This window comes from Cygnus olor, chromosome 3, assembly GCF_009769625.2.
Source record: "Cygnus olor isolate bCygOlo1 chromosome 3, bCygOlo1.pri.v2, whole genome shotgun sequence".
In the NCBI taxonomy this organism is placed as follows: Eukaryota; Metazoa; Chordata; class Aves; order Anseriformes; family Anatidae; genus Cygnus; species Cygnus olor.
Window position 1 is genome coordinate 39,125,554 of NC_049171.1, and position 21,625 is coordinate 39,147,178.

A 21,625-nucleotide genomic window follows, 5' to 3' on the forward strand; every position below is an offset into this window, starting at 1 on the left:
CTACTGTGTGTCACTCTCTGTTTGGGCTTATTTGCTTTAATTCTGCAGCTTAAACTGATGTGTAAAATTGGACGGAGGTTAGAGGTCAGTAATTTTGAAAATATACTATTTGAACATTTTCTTCAAAGAAAAGAAACCGCTGCAGTGCTTTGTCAGAATGAACTAAGACTTCACCACAGTACCGGAGCTTCACATGCAAGAAAACACAGAATTTCAGTTTTAATGAGGGAAAAGAAAATTCCATCACAAAACATGTGATCTCAAACGATGCACTTGAATTCTGCGTTATCAGAGTAGTTTTCTCCTGTTGATTACACTTCCATGCTAATGCACAGTAAGTTTATATCCACAGAATTTTAAAAAGATGCTCAAGTACTGCAGCATTTTAAATAACCACTTTCCACTGCACATTCTGGGATGCATTTTAACTCTTCAGAGAATCCATGTCATTAAGTACTCAGGGCTGCTGCCTATAGAGTTACTTAGAGATTTCATCAACTACAAGTTGTTAGAATCAATGTTTTAAAGTTATCCAGCTCCTGACTTCAAAGTGTTTGAGAGATACTAAATTGGTTTGGTTTTATTCTAAAAAAGAGTTTCAAAGAAACACAGCTAGTTTAGTAATGCCTTCCCATGTTTAGGCCACTCTGATGACACTCAAAAATGGAGAATCACAGCTCACACATTTTGGAAATATCACACTACTCAGGAACTGTTTACTTCTTGCATGAGTTCTAATTAAAGAAAAAAAGGTCTCTCTATATCAATTTGTCAGAAATTAGCTCTTATAGCATATGGGGTATTTCATCCCTTTAAAAGGAAAACTAAAACCTCAATAAAATTTAGAAAGAAAGAGGAAGAGAATGAAAAAAAGTTCTTTAAAGACAAACAAAACAAACCCTTGCATGCCTCAGTGCTCAATCACTTCAACTAGTACATGAAAATCTGAGTCACTAAACAGAGAATTACTCAAAAGTGAAACACACAAGTCATTGCCTAAACTGAAAAACACCAAAATTAGAGTAAAATTAATGCATTTTCACGTTCTTTCAACTTCATAATTGAACGTGTTTGAAACATAAATCTGAAGAAAATTATTCTTACTCTGATAATATCCAATTAGAAGATTTGTATTAGCTAAAGTCACCTTCACTAAGTTGTACAGCGTAGTCAAATTCTTCAGGGAACTTAATGGTAAATGAAAGCCTTAATTACGTTGATAGTCTCTCTAAATATAAGGGTATGCATGACTATATAGATCTCAGGGCAAACATAAGAAAACTACATTCTTTAGATAGCATTCATACCACAGCCAGTATAAGACACTTTTTTAATGTCTCGTCCAACAAATGATGCACGCTGGTAGGTGTTCTTCATCTCACATAAACCTGAATGGAGGGAAGGGAGAAAAACAGATTGGGTCACAATGGTAGGTCTCAACAAAATGGAAGACAAACGTGTGGTGGAAAATTCTGTCCTTCAGTAGAAGTCCTGTGGACTGGAGAGTTGTGAAAAGGCAGCTCTTACCCACCATTTCTGGGGTGACCTCTGAAAAGAGCTTTACTTTAACTGAGGGGCACGGTCAGAGAAGCCACACTCACCTATGACAACAGGTGGTGACAGGACCAAAACTGAACTCGGTATTTTTGAAGTGTTCTACTTTCATTACAGCTACGGTCATTATTCTTCACGCTGCCACCAGGACCAATACTACTCTCAACGCTTCTCACCTTCTTCAGCACTCAGAACTGCATTCCCGATCGAGTGATACTTTATGGAGCCTAGATCCCTCTATTGACTAACACCTATTTCTAAGAACTCCACGTATACTCAATAGACTCATGCCAAAATGGCCAACTTGTTCCAAAAAGATAAGTAAGTCACGTGCATCAGGCAGCAGTAAAGGGCTTGGAAACTACTGTGGTTTTTTTCTTTTGGCAGATGTTTGTGAAGAGAGCCACTGCATTCAGTGCCAAACAGCTCTCCTAGTTCCTATATTCAGTGCAGCATCAGAGCCTCAAGGTCTGTCCATATGTCATATATAGCATACAGAAACTTTGCATTTGCATTCAAACCACCACTAAATTTAGACTTGCTTACCACAGGTTAAACCCCTCCTTTCTCAACAAAAGCCAGCAAACACTGGGAGCTCTTAACTCCCTAGACATGCGGCACTATGCCTTGCCTTAGCTAAGTCAAAACTTTCAAATCCCATCTCCCGAGCTATGTCAGCTAGGGGCAAATTATTGTATGACTGAGTAAAGCATAGCTCCCCTTACCCGTTTCTGGTGTACTGCAAGCTGCCTTCCATGCAAGTCAGGCTCTTCCCGCTCCCAAGAGCAACACCTCCGGAACACACGTGCAATTGGTTTGCAGTGGGACTGGGGAAAAAAAGAGCTGTTCTTCCAACTAGGAACTGAATGGCAGGGTGGAAAGGAAATAAACACAGATTCTTCACTGCACCAACTGCAGATGTGCAGGCTCTCAAAACAAGTTAGTAATGTAAATTCAACCTTTCAAACACACCACCCTCCTCCAAAGCCTTATAAAAATACCAGTGCAACATAGAGCCATTTTATAAAACAATTGTCTTTATAGAAAGGTATTTAACTGGTATATGCTGAGGTAAATAATATAAATAGACCCAGAGGGCATTACCAGTGTTATGGAGAACTCTATAGATGAAATTTGGCCAAAAACCTGTTTTATAAAAGCTAATGTTTACCTACCAGTTATGATCCCTGGTAAGGTACTTATTGCTGTAATACTTCAAAATTATTCTTCAGATTATAAATCAAAAAATATATGAAATTAGATCTGTATGAATGTTAGGTATTAGCTGTCACAAATTTTAAAAGGCATTGTACCAAGTTTTCTTAATTGTTTACTAACCAATTCGATTGTAGCAGGTAAATAAACTACAGCATACATTTTACCTGACGCCATGCATCAAAATCACCATAAAAACTAAGTTTATCAAAGTCCAACTCCACAAGGAAAACATGAAAAAGTGCAAATTATGTACCCAGTATTTCTGTCACAGCTGTTTTTTCTTAATATGGCATGAAAAAGGTTTACAGCATATATTAAGAAAATTCTTACAAGTGTTCACCTCAATGCTTATATATACAACATTTTGCTCAAAGTGCTCACTATATTAAAAAAACTGATTGGATAAAAATATTTAAACAGTGCTTTCTGAACATTCAGGGAAAATTCATATAATACATCAGTCCCACTGGTTTTCCTCTTCACTCAGTGCAATGAGATGCAGAAGTCACATCAACTTCATGAAAATTTTGCTCGCCACAGTGCTACAAAGCCTCAGTTACAGTGGCATTCTTGGTGTCCCATTGGGAGTGGGTCTCTTGTTTTTCTGAATGTGGCTTTGATGTTTTCGAGATCTTACTACTTTCATTCTTACTTCAAATACTTCTTGTATGGCTTTCCGAAAACAATGGAAATTGTAGTCTATTAATCCTACAGAGACAAAAATGTTTTCCATATTAATAAAGACACTTACACAAATTAAGCAATGACAGATTTGTTTATATTCTACATTTACTGAAATACCGCACTCCTTTTTCTGGAAGTCATAATCTGGATTTTCTAGGCAATGTTTTCTATGCTAAGCAAAAGTACATTTGATAAATACAAGCAATTCAGTGAGCATTACAGTTCCATACTGTATCCTGTATTAAATACACTTATTAGTCTTAAGAGCAGACTCAGAAGAAGTACCTTGGCAGATAACAAAGCTTTAACTTAAGAGCTTTGGAGAAGTGTTCAGCATACTACAATAAAAATTATTTCCCAAATGATGGTGTCATTTTGTAACTTTGCGTTACATAGGAACCGTGATAAAAACAAGTAGCACCTAGTAGTCAAGGGATTTTCTTTTGATAATGCTTAGACTTTGAAATAGTCAATAGCTGCATCCCCAAATAGAAGCCAGTTATACTTCATTTTACACTGTAATTGAAAAATAACACAATAGCCACGTTGTTAGATTATATACATACAGCCATAATAGGCCGTTAATATTACCGTGTGAGTGGGTTGAACGTGATCCCACAGAAAAGCTATAAAGCCATATCGGTAGTCACTCACAAGACTTACTGGGTGCTACAAAACGTCTAATACAGTAATACAGTTTTAGAACTTCGGTACTGAGCTTATGACCTCGTACAAGGTAATTGCCTTCTTAATTAAGCTTTCTTAACTCAAATACTGTAGTGTTTTCCACCTTAATTTCCTTAACAGATGATACATATTTGAAATGGTTTAAATCCACCATGTTACACTGATTTTTCCAGGAGTTCTTTTCCCTGTCCCTTAAGTTCAGACAAAATATTATGTGGAAGTTTCCAGACACCAAAGTTAGTCTGCATTATAATACTACGACTATACTGTTAAGGAGTACTGACTACTGCATGAAGTGTCCCAAACTACGTAGATAAAACAATCTGACAACTGTGGACAAAGCCTAACGAGTGTTCGCTCATCAAGCTGTCTTTTCTGAAACAGCCTTGTTAGTGGGTATGCTAAAGCAACATTTCTTAGTGCAGAGATGAGAAGAGTACTGCATTCACAAACACACCAACTGGTGAATTAATCTCACAAGGAGAGGGGGGTCACAAGCCAAAATGATGGGTCATTCTTCCGCTGTTCAGTTTCAGTCTGAGGACATTTGACAAAGGCCAGTAACTCTGTGAACACCACAACAGTCAGCAGAGTGATAATGAACTAAGCGTTCAATATTGACCTTGACCAGGGTCAGATCAATATAACCAAGAAACGTTACACACTTAACTGCAAAATATGAAATAGAAAAATATGAAACATGCTTCCCAAATATGCTGCTTTTTGAAAGCCTCCTTTCAAGGAAAAGCAAGAACATATTTCTATCAGCCAACTTCAGTAAAGTCCCCGTGGTTATGGCACTCAAGCTGTTCCAAATGCATATGCTGGTACCGATAGGTACAAAGCAACGTTGGCCAAGATAAATTGACACATTCTACTGTTGCAGATGGAAGCTTTATTGCACTGGATGTAAACTGTATGCTTTCATACTAGAAAGCTGTCAAATACATTTATGATTTCATCTTATCTTAATGCCAGCACAAATACCTCATGCTTTTAAACACATTATGTAAGCTCTATCAAGTTGTACTTACCTTCAATATTTGCCATACAGCTGGAGACTTTATCAGCTAATGACAATCACACAGTTATTTATTAATTCATTAATATAAGGTAAATGCAATGCAATATCAGAAAAGGGAAGAATACCTTTTCTCTCGAAGCTTTCTTCTCTGACAAAGCAAACAAGAGCAAGGAATTTTGTCACCTCTTTTAAATAAAGGACAGTTGTATTGTTCAGTTTTATGATTGCCATTGATTCTTTGTCATAAGGAGTTCCAGTGCCATCATCTTTAAGCCTAAAGAGCAATATTCAAACAAACAAACAAGATACGACACCAGGTGTATTAACAGAAGTATTTCCATATTGATTCTTTCACCCAGTAATCTCAAACTTTAAAACATTTTCATTTTAATCTTTCAGGGAAACTCTTTTTTAAGCCACACACTATGTAAACACTATGTAAATGACGTAGACACAGATTAAGTAATTTATCCAAATACACACCAGATCTTAGATCTGGGGCTAGAAATCAGATTGATAGCCAAGTATCCGAACTGAAGCACTATTTTTTGCAAACCATTTACTACAAGGCTGTTTTCTTTTAATCAATGCACTGCATTATAGCTTCATCTAAAACACATGAACCACTAAATCTGTGCTGATAATTCCAAATGCAACAACCTTACTTAAACAGTGGCAGCTGACTGATAATTTAAGCCATCATGAGACACGTTGGCTTTTGCAGCATCATATCATGAAGAGATTTCTCTTTCACAGATGATGATGCCTCATGATGATCTCTGTATTAGCTTTGGACCTTTTAATTTTACCTTCATTCCTGAATGCACACATCTTCTTAAATGGGAAGTTATCATCAGTCTCCCAGAATAACTAGCATTAATAATATATTAAAATAGCAAAATCCACAGGTGCTCCAGGAATGAAAGACAAGAAATTAATTCTAATGTCCTATCTTCAGTCTATGCCTAAAACACACGACAAACAGATTTCTGGTGGCAAATGCTACATGATCACACAGAGTCAGTGGCAGCGAGACATTTTGGGATTAGAATGCCCCCCAGGTGATGTTGTGCAGATAATAATTAAATGCAGTTGTTTGAACTACACAGCAGTATCTTTATCTGTACAAAAATAAAAAAGCTACAGAATCAGAATCCTTTACTGCACAGCTCTCGAAAGCACAAGTTCTTGTACAGCTACTGAAGTGACCAAATCCAATACTTGAAAGATACAGTAGAATACACAACTTAAAAGATTTTACAGAGGTATTCAACAATTTGCTGTTCTTTTGAAGTTCTAATGTTTATTGTGCACCTCCACCAGCATTCTCCCTTGTACTTTCTGTAAGACTGCAAGAAGAAAAAAAAAGGTAGGAACTCCAGGCTACCAAGGACTATCACACTCTTATAAGTATACTGTGGTTTAGCCTCCTCGTAACGCACTAATTCTTAGTGTGCCCCTGCCTGTCTCAGGAATAGCTGGCATTGCACTGGAGCAAGCCATAAACACCAATATAACTTTCAAGGAGAGGAACAAGCTACTCCAGGAGTTCTCCAGTTGCTAAAGATAAAGAGGGGATGCTGAAAAATACAAATGTAATGCAGGGAAGATAGGGCAAACAGAGAACTGAAGGAAGGGTGAAGCAGCTCTCTGCAGCCAGTAGAGGCCACTAGCTATTAAAGTAAACAAAACTACTTGCCACTCCTTCCTACAAACAAAATACATAGAAAGAAGAAGGTCCTCACACGAGAGGCTGGGCAGGGAACAGTTTGTTGCTGGCAGTTGATCTGCACCTCAGAGGCCTGCCGTTTCCTCCTTCTCCCCTGCCCTGATAAATTACTCCTTCTCGTTATTGTTTATACCCACATCATTCTACTTTTGAGATCATTCAGATTTTAGGTACACAGCTCTATGAAAGACATTAACAATTTACTTACCCATATATACAAGAAATGTCAATCACAACATCTATCATATCACAGCAGAGCTCGTAGGTTTGCATATCCACTGGAGTACTATCCGTTGCAATGTAGATCTTACTGACTACATCAAATAGAAATGCTTTTTCAATCCCAGAATTCTATTAAAAAAAGAAAAAGAAAATGGAAACCATGTCTACAAACTACTACAAAGCTTTTTTTGTTCCCCTACTTGCCTACTGTACAAGAAGTTAGGCTGAGTAAGTGGGAGTTAATTTGCAATCAAGCTCATTTTCAAGGAGCTTTAGAGCACTGAAGTATTTGTAGCAAGTTGTGATGGCGAAAGATCTTTCAATGTTTCTGCCTCTGAGCCAAGTCAGACTCCCCAGCTTCCTCTCTGGAAAGCATCTGGATAAATTACATTTATTTTCAGCGGAAAATGCGAGAAAATTCCAAGATCAAGATTTTGGCTTCTTGTTTCTGATTGTGACAGTGGACATAAAAAGAAAACTGAATGCGTAAGCTGATGGAAACGATTAAAAGAGAAAGTTGAGGACAAAGAAGGCAGTAGGAATCAGGAACTAATTTCGCAAAGAAAATGAGAAACTGTCTCATCAGGGCCTGTAGCTGTGCTACTGCCATTTTCCTTAAAACATCTTCTAGGATCATAGGAGGAAGACCAGTATTTTGATAGCGCTCTTTCATTTTTCATATAGAACTGGTGGTTAAAGTTATGTTTATAGCGCCAAGGCTTGCTAGTACTATGACATCTCCTGTCATCCTGCCGAGTTGATCAAGACTCTCTCCATGCTGAAGTTGTATCATATTTGCAGCTCTCAGAGGCTAGGCAGGAATGCTAGCTCAGTTAGCTCTTTGTGTAGATAGGGTAAACTATCATAAACCTGTTTCCTGGAGGGGAGAAAAAAAAAAAAAAGGAAAACGGGTACTGTTTAACTGAAAACCGCAGCTTTGCCTGCTGGTATCAAGGGTTTGCACCTGGGCAGTTGTCCCAGGATGAACACAAAGGACAACTTCCCAGTATTGCTGAAGCTCAAGCTGACAAACATGCTTCACAATCCAAATACACAGGAAAAGAATCAACTTTCTCCCATTGAACGATATTTTTTCCTATATATGGGCTTCCCTTTTAGTATGGTTTGGGACTGTTGCCACAGCAGTTTTGCGACCGTCAAAAACACTCTGAAAAGCTAGTAGTTACAGTTTCCTTTGTAGTTATAGAAATTTTCTTTTCCCTATTCTTTCTTTTCTAAGTGAACCATTTAACACTTCATTAAGAGACTAAAAAGTAACCCTAGCACTTTCCAATTCCCCTGAAATAAGCAGAAAGACTCCAACCCTTGGTACGCTATTGTACATTGGTCAGCAATACTTTGGATATTTTCATTTTAAAGGAGTTTAATTCTTCCACTGCTGGACACACAACTAAGGTTGGAAACACCCATCAATAAATCAGTAATGGTACCAGAGATTAAATTCTTGCATTTCGTTATGGAAAAGGACTTCATGTATAGCCCATTTCTGTAACTGATTAATAAAAAAAAAAATCAAGACAAAGCATACCCTCTGGATACCTTATGTCCAGGAGCTGAAGCACACAATGTACAAGGAGACTCCCAGAGAACTGGGTTTATTCACCCTGAGGAAGAGAAGGCTCATTGCTATCTACAAATACCTAACGGGAGGGTGTGTGGAAGACAGCCAATCTCTTCTCCAAGCTATGGTGTCAAAGGACAAGAGGCAAAAGAGCTGAATTCTGACTTGATACAAGAAAAAAAAGTTTTTTGGCATGAGTAAGCATCAAGCACTGGAAGTGTGACAGCCTGAGAGGTTGTGGAGGTTCCATCCTTGGACGTAAGGATGGAAAAAAAAAGAGCTGAACAGGACCTAGCCATATTCAACCTGCTCTAAGTAGACTGGCTCTCAGCAGGAGCTGACCTCTAAAGATCCCTCTCAGCTTACATGGCTCTATGAGCCTATGTTCTTTGAGCACAAAGAACGAAAATATATGTATATTTATTTTGGTTATTCCAGCCACATGCAATAGCTGTGCAATTTTAGTTTTTAAACAATATACAAAAATCTGATAGCACTTCACATATTTCTATAGATGCTGTCAAATACGATTAATCACCAGATTTACCTGTAAATATCATATGAATATACAGCTGTAATTCATTGCCAGAATACACATTTAAAAAGAACATATTTAAAAAATAAATATTTAAAATTTTAGACAAAAAAGGTTGGAACTTGAGCCCTGTATTGTCATTCATGAGGAGTCAAATATAAGATGTATTATGTGAAGAGAAACACAGTGATAAATTCAGCTGTACAGGTAAGATGTACCTTGGAATATTTAGATGTCAGTGACGATGTTGTAGCATTTAACAATGAGAAGGGGCACACCCATCTCAGAGCTCTAGCAGCTGCAGCTTGTGTGTACTTGCAGTGACAGTTTAAAAGGTTTCCATCTTGAGAAGTCTGCCATGCCAGCAGTTACACGTGCCAGTAGGGCACAGCTTGGCATCCTAACTTAAACTACCATTGTCTTCAGTTGAAACTAATACATTATGGTGGGATTTGCTGTGAAATTGGCACGCATTTGCTTCTGTCAAACTCTGTATGGTGACAAACCTCTGTGAAAGGGTAGGATGGGCTGGCAGTATTAGTGACCACTAAACTGTACCCACATGACCTCGCTGATTTCATTTGTCAGGGTTTATATTTTGCCTTTAACTACAAAAGCAAAGAATTTGCCAGAACATTTGTGAGGAAATTTCTCAAGAAAAAAAATACCAGAACAAACAGTGATTACGAAGTCATAAGAAGTCAGGAAACACTGAATTAAGAAAACAGTATTTAAAGAGACGTTTTATCATTAACAATCAGTTAGGGAAAACAACAGTATGAAAGCAACTGTTAGGTTGGGTAAACAAGCCTATCCTTTTCCTTCTTTGGCCCTAAAATGTTGTTTTGAAATGAACTTGAGGATATCACTAGTCATTTATAGGTAGAAATGAATTTTGGACAGTTAAACAGGTTTTGTGGGAAACAGAAAGTTTAGTGTACTATAGCTTAATTTACAGATTATAAAATTTGAATTGTTAAAGTATACTTAAATTGTAAAGTATACTTAATTTTATATTCACTGTGATAGTTTACTGTTTTTAACAGCACTTAAAAAGAAAAATCTGCATTCCCATGTCACACAACTTGACTGCTTGCTAGGCCTGTAGTAATAAAAAAAATATAAAAAAAGCAGACATCCCTCTATAAGAAGCTGGTAGAGTGTTAGTCAGCCAAGATTTACATGGGTTCTGAATGCCAAACCAACTATTACTTCACGCTTTACAGACAGTTAAGACGAAAAATGTAGAAGCAGCATTAACATGCTGACGGATGCTCAAATACATAAGCTGTACAAGCTAACCCACTGTGCCACTATAAAAGTTGTGTAAAAACCTGAGGTGAACTCAGGGGTGATCGTAGATCTATTTCTGTAATCACCATCTTTTGTGTTGGAAGTGTTCATGGCATAAACGAAAGCACATCCTCATGAATATTGCTACAACTCACACAGGAACACCAACGCACCCACACTTTGATACCCAACACACTGGCTTCCTAAGGCAAGGCAAGACCAAAATCTGTGTCAAGATTCCTAACCTGACTTGTTGTCATTAAGTTGCTAAAGTAAAGAGGCGCCTGCTAATTCTACGCTGGAGAATGATGTTTAGTCTTCCTGTGGCTGCAATAGAGTCATTCCAAGTCTCCTGTCTACAGATACAAGATGCTCTTAAAAACAGAAAGCAAGCACACTGAGGACACAGTGATGCAGCTATGTCTTGCTCTACACCACTAACAAACTGGATTATGCTCTATTTGGAGCATACAAAAACAGTCTGAGACTCCTGTCCTTACTGCGTAAGGAAACCTGTCTCTCAGGAGCACTTCTCTGAACTTCCCATTCATTTGAAAGAGCGGTTCCTCCTTACCAATTACATCTGATATTCTGCGTGTTATGGGACCTTCCTCATGGGTGTCCCAGACCCACAAGCAACTACCATCATCCAGAAAACTGCTCGTGCCCAATTCACGTTGTGGTTTGGTACAAGCTCTTCACCAGCTCCAAACAGTGAGGAGACCCCATAAAGAGACAGACTCACAGTACGAGTGACTGGGGTGGCTCTGGCACCAGGACGATTATCATTCAGCCAGCCTCCTCATTAATACTGTGCAGCATATTCGTAATAATATCGAATTGCTCCAGAGCTATAAGCATCATCCTTTCACTAGTTTTCTATCCTAAGTGGAGTTCAGGGCTGGACGATAAATGGTATACAGTCCAGCCATTTTGGTGGAAACATCTTTGGAATAAAACCTTCATTATGAAATGCCATCATTGATTGCCTAATAGTAAGAGAATAAGCTTTGGAAAGACATTCCTAGCTCCCCCATTTCAGCAACACATCCAACCTCCCTCTCCCTCAATTCTCACACCCCACACTGAGAAACTGTGAAGTCTAATTTTATCTTGCAGGCTGTTGAACGATATTAAGTAAGTTTCATTACTTCAGAATCACAAAAAGGGAAAACAAAACGCCTTGCTTGGAAATTGAAGTTTGACAAATTAACGCCAGATACAAGATGCAAAATTATAATGCTGTGAGAAGAAAGGGTGCAGTTTTTTTGGAGCTGAATCAATGACCACCAGAAGGAGAAGTTCCCCCTTTTCATAAACCACTGACTGTGTTTGCCTTTGCTCATGGCCACGTGTCCCCATCTCTTATCTTCTGCCAAAACAAGAGCATGTTGGACTCCTCCATTAACTGCTTTTGACTAAATTAAGCCATCAGACGAACTGGACAGTCTTCTGCTGCGCGAGCACGTGGCATAGTGACTCCCCAAGGGAACAGGCATGTGTCACAACCAGCACGAAGAGGTAAAGGAAGCACACAGCCAGGAACAGTGGAACAAGCAATTACCTCCACAGTGATAACAAGCCATTACACAAAGCTCCCTAACTGACCTCGGGAGTAACTGTGAAAGCTGTGATGGCCTCTACCTCTAAAAATGTTACGATGAAAAGATTTTCTTAAGAGAGGTAAACTTCGATGCAAAGTAGAATTAATTCTAGGAAGTACTATAGACGGCTCGACGTAAGAGGTCCGACTAGATGATGCTCATTTAAGAGTTTATCTGCACAAATTTCAAGTGTTACTTAAACAATGCATGCAGCACAGACCTTTGCAACATTCACATGGATATACGAGCAGAAAAGTGGCGGCTGCTAACCCACTGTCATTTTCACTCAGGAAATACTGAGTCTCAGCAGCTCAGCAACACCGTCAGACAAACAGGGAGGTGAGGCCTAGCTGCAGGTGGGTGCCTTTCAACTGAGCTCTGATAATTTCTCTGAAAGCTCACATTGTTCACAATCTCTCAGAAGGCAGTGAACAGAACAGCTGAACATGCAATGTTGGACATAGCTAGGTCTACAGACAAAGTATGTAACAAGTACTTACTGAAATAAAGATGTTAAGCAGATTTTCCAGTGTTGGGAGCTGTGGAATCAGTTTCTGTACCACTTTGCTAAATGCTTCAAATATAGAATGATCATATATGCTTGTCAGATAAAAGCTGGAAAAAAACGTCACCACATTTTCCTTTTAGCCACATACTGTGAACATGATGTACCTTTCATACTACGAGTGAAATGAAATATTGTCAAACAGCAAGTGCCTACAATTACACAATTACCCCTTGTGATCAAAAGTCACATGTTATGATTGAAGCACAGGACTTCATACAGAAACCAAATTCTCAGGATTATGCTTGGCATGGGTCTACATATCTCTACACAAAAAAAAAATAGACACTGCAAATTAGCACTTGATGTAGAACTTCATGATGCAACTCCCACCTTGGTAACCTTAGGAAAATATTTTTCAAATTGCAGGAGAGGAGCATTACTGAACAAGTCTGTTGTGACTCACTTTTTGAAAGCTGTGGACCAATTTAACAATGCAACAACACAGTCAATTTTTTATGAGCGCATGAGTTGGCATGTTAACGAAACAGGTCTCTCTGCTTACATGTATATTTTTACTTGGCTTTAAGGGCTAAGGATGACATGAAAACTTCATGTTGCCTAGTATCCCAGTCTGCATTAGTCCCTTGTTTTTAATTACTTGCTACAATAATCTGCTTTATCACCAGACATAAGGCAAAGAGAGAACACCTGTTTTCCCAAGTGGCTCTGAGAAAGCCGAAGCAGTGAGCACTAGTGGTCGGGAGGGGACTGTGAGGCAGAGGAGGGGTTTTGAAGGAGACAAAAGTGATGTAGACGGCATATACACTACTGCCTGGTTCCACTGCCCATGCTTCTTACTTCAAGACAGCAGCTACAGCAAAAATACTGGTAGGACTTCGGCGTATTTGTTGTGCTTTTAAGCACTTCCCTTCCTTATCTTGCCCTCCAAGACAGCACTCAGAAATAAAACACTGTTTGGCTCACGTCAAATACGGTATCTGTGACTATTTTTTTCCTTCATATGTCAAAACCTTGTTGCCTACTACTTCAAGAGAATGCAAAATAATAACTTGTTAAATAAACTGCTCTTAGTCAACTTAAGATTCTTTGTACAGCAGCTTTTCTCACCTGAGGTGAATTTTCTCCAATCCAGCATCTGCAAGGTCATCGTTTGCCCTCTGGTGAATATCTCTTTGCGTTTCAATCTTATGATCGTCGGATAAACCATCCACTTTATGGATAAAGATTTCAAAGTTGATGTCTGGATTCACTTTATAGGCTCTGGTCACAGTAAGATGCAGCCGAGCTAATGCTTCCATGTAATCATCCTAACGACGGGAAAATAAACGCTGTAGGAAAGTTCTTTAAAATAATTTAAATTTTACAATAATTACTTTTACATAATGCTACAGCTCAGCAACAAGTATTTTATTTCTTATGATAGGTGGCAGCCTATATCTAGCAAGTGCACCAATCTCACGCTGTCAGCATTTGGGAGTCTGAACAAGAACCTTCAAATGCTAAAGCAAACTAGTTAACTGTTTCAAACATCTTGCAAAAGGAGACAGACTTAAAAATAACCTAGCAGCTTTTCAAGTTTTAACAACTTTTTTTTTTTAAATGTGTGTTTGTAACCGTAAGTTATTTATTTCCTTTGAAAAAACCTCTATGTTCCAATCTATCTGCCTGTTGCTCAAGGACAAAAAGACAAAAGTAGTTTAAATGCACCCCCCCCCTTTTTCTTTTTACCTGAGAGTCAATAACAAATATCAGTGCTCCAGTGCCTCTGAAAATCATCTCATAGTCAAACGTAGGGTCAAAGAAGTCAATTTGCCCAGGAAAATCCCATATCTGAAAGTTGACGAAGGAGCTGTTGGACACATCCTCTCTGCAAATCTTGTTTGTGCTCTCCAGGAAGAGGGTCTCATTCGGTGACATTTTGTGAAAGACAACCTTCTGAATGGAAGACTTCCCACTTCTTCTCAAGCCCATGAGCAGGATTCTTGGCTTAACTTCAGTACTGAAGGGATCGTTGAAATCCAAAACTGAATAAAATCATACAAGAAGAAGAGTAGTATATTATAACAACATAATCGGTGACTGCCAGACAACATGTATTTGACATTTATTTTTGTAACGTTTTTATTTGGATTTATGCAATTATTACCATTTTTTAAACTTCGGGAGTGGCCTTACAGACATCTTAACTTGGATTCTTTGCTCCTCAGTACACACCATCATAAAACCTACTACTCACCTGTAACAGAGACTGCAGAAGGTGTGATAGCTCAGTTTCTACTGAAAAAGAATACCCTTTCTAGCTATCCTTGTCAACTGATAGCTAGATCATGAAAGCAAGGAGTTTTACTTATGCTTGTGTGACTTCAAAAAGCTACGCGAAGGCTTCCTTCCCTTAAAAAAAGAAATCACACATCCCAAGAGCTATAGGAAGACGACGACTCAGCAGGCATACATTTCCTCTATGCTGGGACTTAAAACAGCACCGAGCTCATTTCTAAGGTAAAGATTTCACCCACTGTTGAATAATTTGTGTTACAATCTATAAAATGCTGTTATCTGATAAGTAAGTTTGCAGTGTATCCCTTGCCTATGCGCAAAACAAATGCTTGGGAACAAAGTGGTTCAGCTGTGTTTCCCACCCTAATTTGAAACTGGTGTGACTAAAACCGAACATTTCCTAGTGCTGAGGCAGACTGAACACAGTAGCTGTCAGGCAGGCCTTCTCCCACCTACCGTATAACAGCCTATTCAACATACAATTACGCTGTGCCCTGAGTTATTTCTTTCTCTTCTTCTGCTAAGGTGAATTTCGACTTGCAGAAAAAGGGGCACACATTTGTTCATCCAAGTGTCCTTCCTGCATTTGCCCTGCATACTTTACAGTGATCATCTTTACTCCAAGAGTACCAAAATCCAGAAGAAGCAGCACAGAACCAGCAACGTGAGGCTGCCAATTTGTCACGTAGCCCTGTGGACTGAAAAACGCGGAAAGCTTGAAAGAATCCTTTGCCCAGGAGAACAGTTTACACCCACACATAGTTATCAAATCTGTTCTCACGTGCTGTTCAAGCCTCTCTCGCTGCTTTCAGAAAGACAAGCACAGGATGTGCCCACCAGGAATGTCCGGAATCTTGTTTGTGTCCCTTTGGGCCTCCTGAGCGTTTGTTATCCAGGAACTGAGGCTTCACAACTGACTCGCAGTGTGTGTACAACACCCCCCTGGCACCACCTGCTGGCTCATGAGCGGTCACGCCACTCAGCGTGAGCCCAGGGTACCCCAGCGACTGATAGAGAGCACAGGCAATTAGGACAGAGCTAATTATCTGTAAAACCCTGTGCATTTTAAATACATTTGAAAGGCCTTGCCAGGTCTTATCACTTACTGTGCTCTTGTCAGTTACCACCTATAAAGCACTGCCAGGCTGGAGCAGCGCACAGGCGAAACCCTTCAAGCGAAACAGCAGCAGGATGTTGGTATCGCCGCCCGAAGCTTGTCCTCCTAACGCAGCAATGGACAGGTTCTGCTGATCCACAGGCAGCGATATTTAGGAAGTAATAAACCACAGACAACACACTGCTCTACTTTTCCTGTCAATCTCAACACTATCATCTTTCTGTGACTGCAAGAAGCACGTGCCTACAATAACTCACGCTTACAGAGGGATAATAACAGGGGTAAAAATAGGACGATCTGACAGTGTTTTATGTTCTGCGGGGCACAGGCTTGTCAAGGAAGCAAACCAAAGGCACAGGATTTAACAGTTTCTTTCACCCCACTCTCTTCTTCACACCACAAATTCTCTACAGCTGCCAAAACTATAGCAAGTATTTCATTAATGTTCATATATCCATACATCCTGCAATTTGCACCTTGACCGTCAGAAAGGAAAATAATTTATTCAAAGCTTTACAAGAACTAGATTGAATGAAATTCGTTATAAAGGCATATTAAAAAAAAAAAAACAGCCTTTGGGTCGATGCTTTATTGCACGTTTCAAAGAATGAAGAAACTCCAATTTGCTCTGTCCACACCAGAACCTCCGAAGCCTAGTTTGCCATGGATTTGTACTCTGTTTCCCTTTCCTCTCGCCACCACAATAACACCAACTTCCCCTGTATGTCTTATGACACATCCTCCAAGTAACAGATACGGCATGCTGTGGCCGACCTGCAGCTAAACACGTGCCGACTGGCTAGACAGAACGCGCGTGTGCACCGGTCAGCCAAGTGCTGCCGCAGCGAACGTGTGCGTGTGCTTGCCTGTCTCTCTGAGGACGCTTTCATTGGGGTCCCTCCACTCTTCTGAGAGCCAGTTTTCATCAAACTTGCATGAACTTAATTATCTTTGAGGCTTCTTTCCTTCAAATTCTGGTGAAGGTGGTCAGCAGTTTCCAAAGTGCTGACAGGTCACGAGACAAGTAGAAGACAAGCTAGCTATAAATCATTCCCTTTCCTTTACGGGATAAGCTAAAAACTCAAGCGTATCTAAAAAATATTTTAAATAACTTAGGGTTTTATATTGTTGCTGTATTAAATTTTTCCAGGCAGATACATTTTTATGCACCATAATCCTTACTAGAAAGGAACTGCTTTATCTTAAAACCATTGTAAAGAAGCAGAGTTGCAAGTGCAAACAGTTACTAGCAAGCAGAATGACTGCCATCTCTTCTGCTAGTAAGACTGTTACTTAGCCTTTGAAATTCTGCCAGCTGAAGACAGGGAGATGCAAATTAATTTTATCCAAACCTGACTAGATAGCAGTGCTGCTGTAGCACTTTCCTTGGAGAGAGAGTTAAGAGATTACCTTATATGTAAAGGAATTGGATGATGCACTGCCTGCCCACATTCCTTTCCAGAGTACATGACAACTCCTTCTTTAATTTGCCATAGAAATGCCAGTAGATGTAGCCTTGCAACTCCCCAGACTAGGTTACTGAGTGAGATTATAATGGGCGTAAGAGAAACACTAAACTATTCTCTATCCCATAATGGGTAAGATAATTTTCCATCTCATTAGATGAAACATTTCCTGCTTCATTCACTTTTGCACAGAATAAAATGTCATAAAACGGCAGTTTCTAACACTTACCAACAGCCCTTCACATTTCAACTTTTCTAAGCCGCCATAAAGAACAGAAGTCATGCTGGTTAGAGGCCGGAGCCTTTGAAGTATTCACAAATTAATTTTAACAAACCCCAAAGCACTTTCCCAACACAAAAGAACTGCAGTTACAGAAATTTGGTCAGGAATTGAGTGATGTCCTTGCTTACATAGTGTAATTTGTGTGCATTGCAACACGCAGAAGAGCCCAGCTCTGAAGAGTTGAGAGCTGCACGTAGCAGTCCCGACCTGTTTCACCATGACACACAGAGTACAAGTAATCCAACATCCCCTTCACATTATTCAAGATGTTCATTGATTTTTTGGAAACCTGTCCCAAATTTCGTATCAATTTCAATCACTTTTCAGAAGCCTGTGACTACCAGTGCTTCATAGCTGTGTGTGAAGGGGATGCCGTGGTGGAAGGTGTACTGTTAGTTCTCACCAGTATCAAGACTCTAGTTCTCAGCTCATCTGCTCAAGCTATGCCAAACCAGAAGAAAAGTTTTTTCTCATTTTATCATCACAAGATAATAACCCTTAGTATAATTTCAACTCATAGAGTTAATAATGATTTATAGTAGTAGTTTGTTTTTTTTTCCCCACTAATGCAATTATGTTATTCTGAAGTTTTCACCCTTTCTGTATAGAGGGGAATGACCAGTCCTATACTTTCCACTCACGTACCTACAAGGCCCGTTCACCTCATGGCATTTCCAGTGCTACCGTCTGCAGCTATGATGCTTACAGCACTTCAGCATGCTGTCGAGACGGCAGCCTTACAAAACACATACACTGAACGTCTTCAACACTAAAGATGGTCTGAGCCTAAGGAGTTAACAGAAAAAGCTTGTATGCAATCAACCAAGCTGTACAGCTACTGTGGGTTTATGGACATTGCAGAAATGCCTGGTGGAAGGAAATTCTTGCAGCCAAAGAAAAACTCAGAACCACAAGACCTGGCTCTACCCTGCCACAAGTGTGGCACTCAGCAAGGATATGAGTTAAAACTACTTCCTCAGACACTCCGCAAAGGTTTCCTTGCTTGCAAATATGTTTTAGTGGAGCATATCAAAAAGATGACTGGGCTTTATGTGAACCAAGCGCTTTAAGGTCTTTGAATACAACCCCATTTGTAAAGTCAAAAGATGAAGCAGTCATTTCAGCTCGGGTCAGAGACAAGAAACCAGCACAAGGTGAGAGATGACCAACACAAAGCTCTGAAATATCCAGCGTGCCCACAAGCACAAATTACATTTTTACTTTCAGGTCTGGCTTCTCCCTTCACTTTCAACAGCCACGCATGGAAGCTGTCCTCCTTGCATTGCCCTTTCCATTATTCCTCTGAAAAGTAAGAGAAACACTAAACTGTTAGGCTGTGACACTGAATTTGGGACTGTTCACCGTACAGACCTGTGAAGGGGTAGGATAGAAACTGGGAAAAGGAAAGCCCTGCAGCCCGGTGTTAGGCACAAAAAACCCTGATCCAAATCCCACGCTGCTCTTTTACCCCTCTTTCTCCAGACTTCGGAGCTAAACAGAAGGCCAGGGGACCTGAAGGGTTAAAATAAGCCTTGTCTTAATCCTGTACGAGAAAGGTCCCTGCATGGACCGTCTTCTCCTGCTAGTCAGGATGCAAAGGGTTGTTTCTCTTAAGTATAATATTAATAGCGTTACTAAGGAGAACCAACGCAATTTTTTAGCGATTTCATGAACTTCCCGTAGAAAAATATCCAGTCAAACTCCCCCGGGCACAGCGCACGGATTACCTCCCTGCAGACAACGCCGCTAGCTCGGCAGCGGCCTCAGGGCAGGGGGGGGGGCCTCCCCTCGGCGCTGCCCTGCCCTGCCCTGGGAGCTCCTCCGGGAAGGGGCCTGGCAGGGCTCAGCCGGCAGCCAGCGGCCCCGTGCCCGCCGAGTGACACCCGCAGCTGCGGGGCCGGCCGCTGCCTTTTATAGCCCGGTGCCCGGCCCGCCGCCAGGCCGCGGCCCGGCCCGGCTCGGCTCGGCTCGGCCCGGCCCGGCCCGGTCCCCGCGGCACTCACACGCCTCATCGCCGCCGCTCTCCGCGTCCCCGTCCGAGAAGGAGCCGGCCCCGTCGGCGTAGCCGGCCAAGCCCGCGATCTCCTCCTCCTCTTCTTCCTCGTCCCCCTCCTCCTCTTCCTCCTCCTCCTCCTCCGGCAGCTTCCTCGGCGCCTGGCTCATGCCGGCCGCGCTCCCGCCGCTCCCCCTCTGCCTGCGGGCGGCCTCGGGGCGGGGGGACCCAGGTGCGGCGCCGCCGCCGCTCCCCTCCCGTCCCCTGCCGGCCCCCGCCCGCCGCTGGGCGGAGCGCGGCCTGACCCGCGTCACCTGACGGGCACGGCGGCGGCGCGGGCACGCGGCACTCGCGAACGCGCACGCGCGGCCCCGCCGCCGAGTCGTGCCGGAGCGGGAGGCCGGGCGCCGATGGGTGATTAGGCTCATAGTCGTTAGGGTCGGAAGAGACCTCCAAGTTCATCTGGTCCAACCACCCCCCTACCACCAATGTCACCCACTGAACCATGTCCCTAAGCACCACGTCCAGCCTTTCCTTGAACACCCCCAGGGACGGTGACGCCACCACCTCCCTGGGCAACCCGTTCCAATGCCTGACTGCTCCTTCTGAGAAGAAATGTCTCCTCATTTCCAACCTGAACCTCCCCTATCACAGCTTGAGGCCATTCCCTCTAGTCCTATCACTAGTTACCTGTGAGAAGAGGCCGACCCCCAGCTCCCCACACCTTCCTTTCAGGTACCTGTAGAGAGCAATGAGGTCTCCCCTGAGCCTCCTCTTCCCCAGACTAAACAACCCCAGTTCCCTCAGCCACTCCTCACAGGACTTGTGCTTCAGGCCCTTCACCAGCTTTGTAGCCCTGCTCTGGACTCCCTCGAGCACCTCGATATCCTTCTTGTAGCGAGGGGTCCAAAGCTGAACACAGCACTCGAGGTGTGGCCTCACCAGAGCTGAGTACAGGGGGACGATCACCTCCCTGCTCCTGCTGGCTGCACTATTCCTGATACAAGCCAGGATGCTGTTGGCCTTCTTGGCCACCTGGGCACACTGCTGGCTCATGTTCAAGCATGTTACACAGGACCACTAAGAGAAGCCGTAGTAGTAAAAACTCTATAGGAGGATGGAATTTTGCAGCACCCAGCGGGCTGAGCTGCACTCATCTGCCTGCCATGGATCTGCATGCTCATCTGCATGCCTTGGACCAACGCTGCAGGTGGACCACAGCGCGCTGCCCACAGCGAGGCTTCTTCTGCGGGGCTCCTGGTGATGCTCCTGCTGTCTCACACCACCTTGGGCACTGGAGCTGTCACCCCGTGGTGGTAGGACTGGAGAAGGTAGCACTGGGAGCTGAGCTCGCTGTGCTCCAGCCCACATTTTTCTGTTTCTATCCTCTGACTGCCCCTTTGTGCTGCTGTTATCAGGAGGCTTTCCAGGCTGCCCTAATCCACTTGAGATAATGGAGGAGCACTTTTTTCCGTAGGGGAAGGAGAGGGGAAATCCCTTTTTATGCCATGCCATGCCATGCCAAATTACCCATACGCAAATGTGTTGAAATGCCTTTCTTTCTCCTCAACTCATCCACCAGCTTGGAAGTTTTGCTTGAACAAATTTACTGTGTCCCAAAAGGCTACGTGAAGTATTTCAAAGTTAAGTCTGCTATAAGGAATTGGAACCAAGAGCTTTTACCAGTGAAATTTCTAGCATTATGTCATGGGACGGCCCAGGGGGACATTAGTCTGTTGAAAACTCCCAACTGAAAGCGGAGAAAAGTTTCCAGGTCTGTCATAAAGGGCCGTCTGTCTCACTCTGGTACCGGCTGATCACATCTGCA

The 21,625-nt window shown here is 41.7% G+C and overlaps 1 protein-coding gene across 1 annotated transcript; it reads right to left on the reverse strand.

The window, feature by feature from the left end:
• Positions 1 to 2,573: 2,573 nt before the first annotated feature.
• Positions 2,574 to 20,225, reverse strand: RRAGD (Ras related GTP binding D). The gene is made up of 7 exons (XM_040550975.1): positions 19,808 to 20,225; positions 14,390 to 14,685; positions 13,769 to 13,968; positions 12,633 to 12,747; positions 7,105 to 7,247; positions 5,293 to 5,441; positions 2,574 to 3,480 (listed from the first exon to the last, which is right to left on the reverse strand). Exons 1-7 carry the CDS (start codon positions 20,223 to 20,225, stop codon positions 3,329 to 3,331), a joined length of 1,473 nt encoding a protein of 490 aa, XP_040406909.1. The 3' UTR covers positions 2,574 to 3,328.
• Positions 20,226 to 21,625: the final 1,400 nt, after the last annotated feature.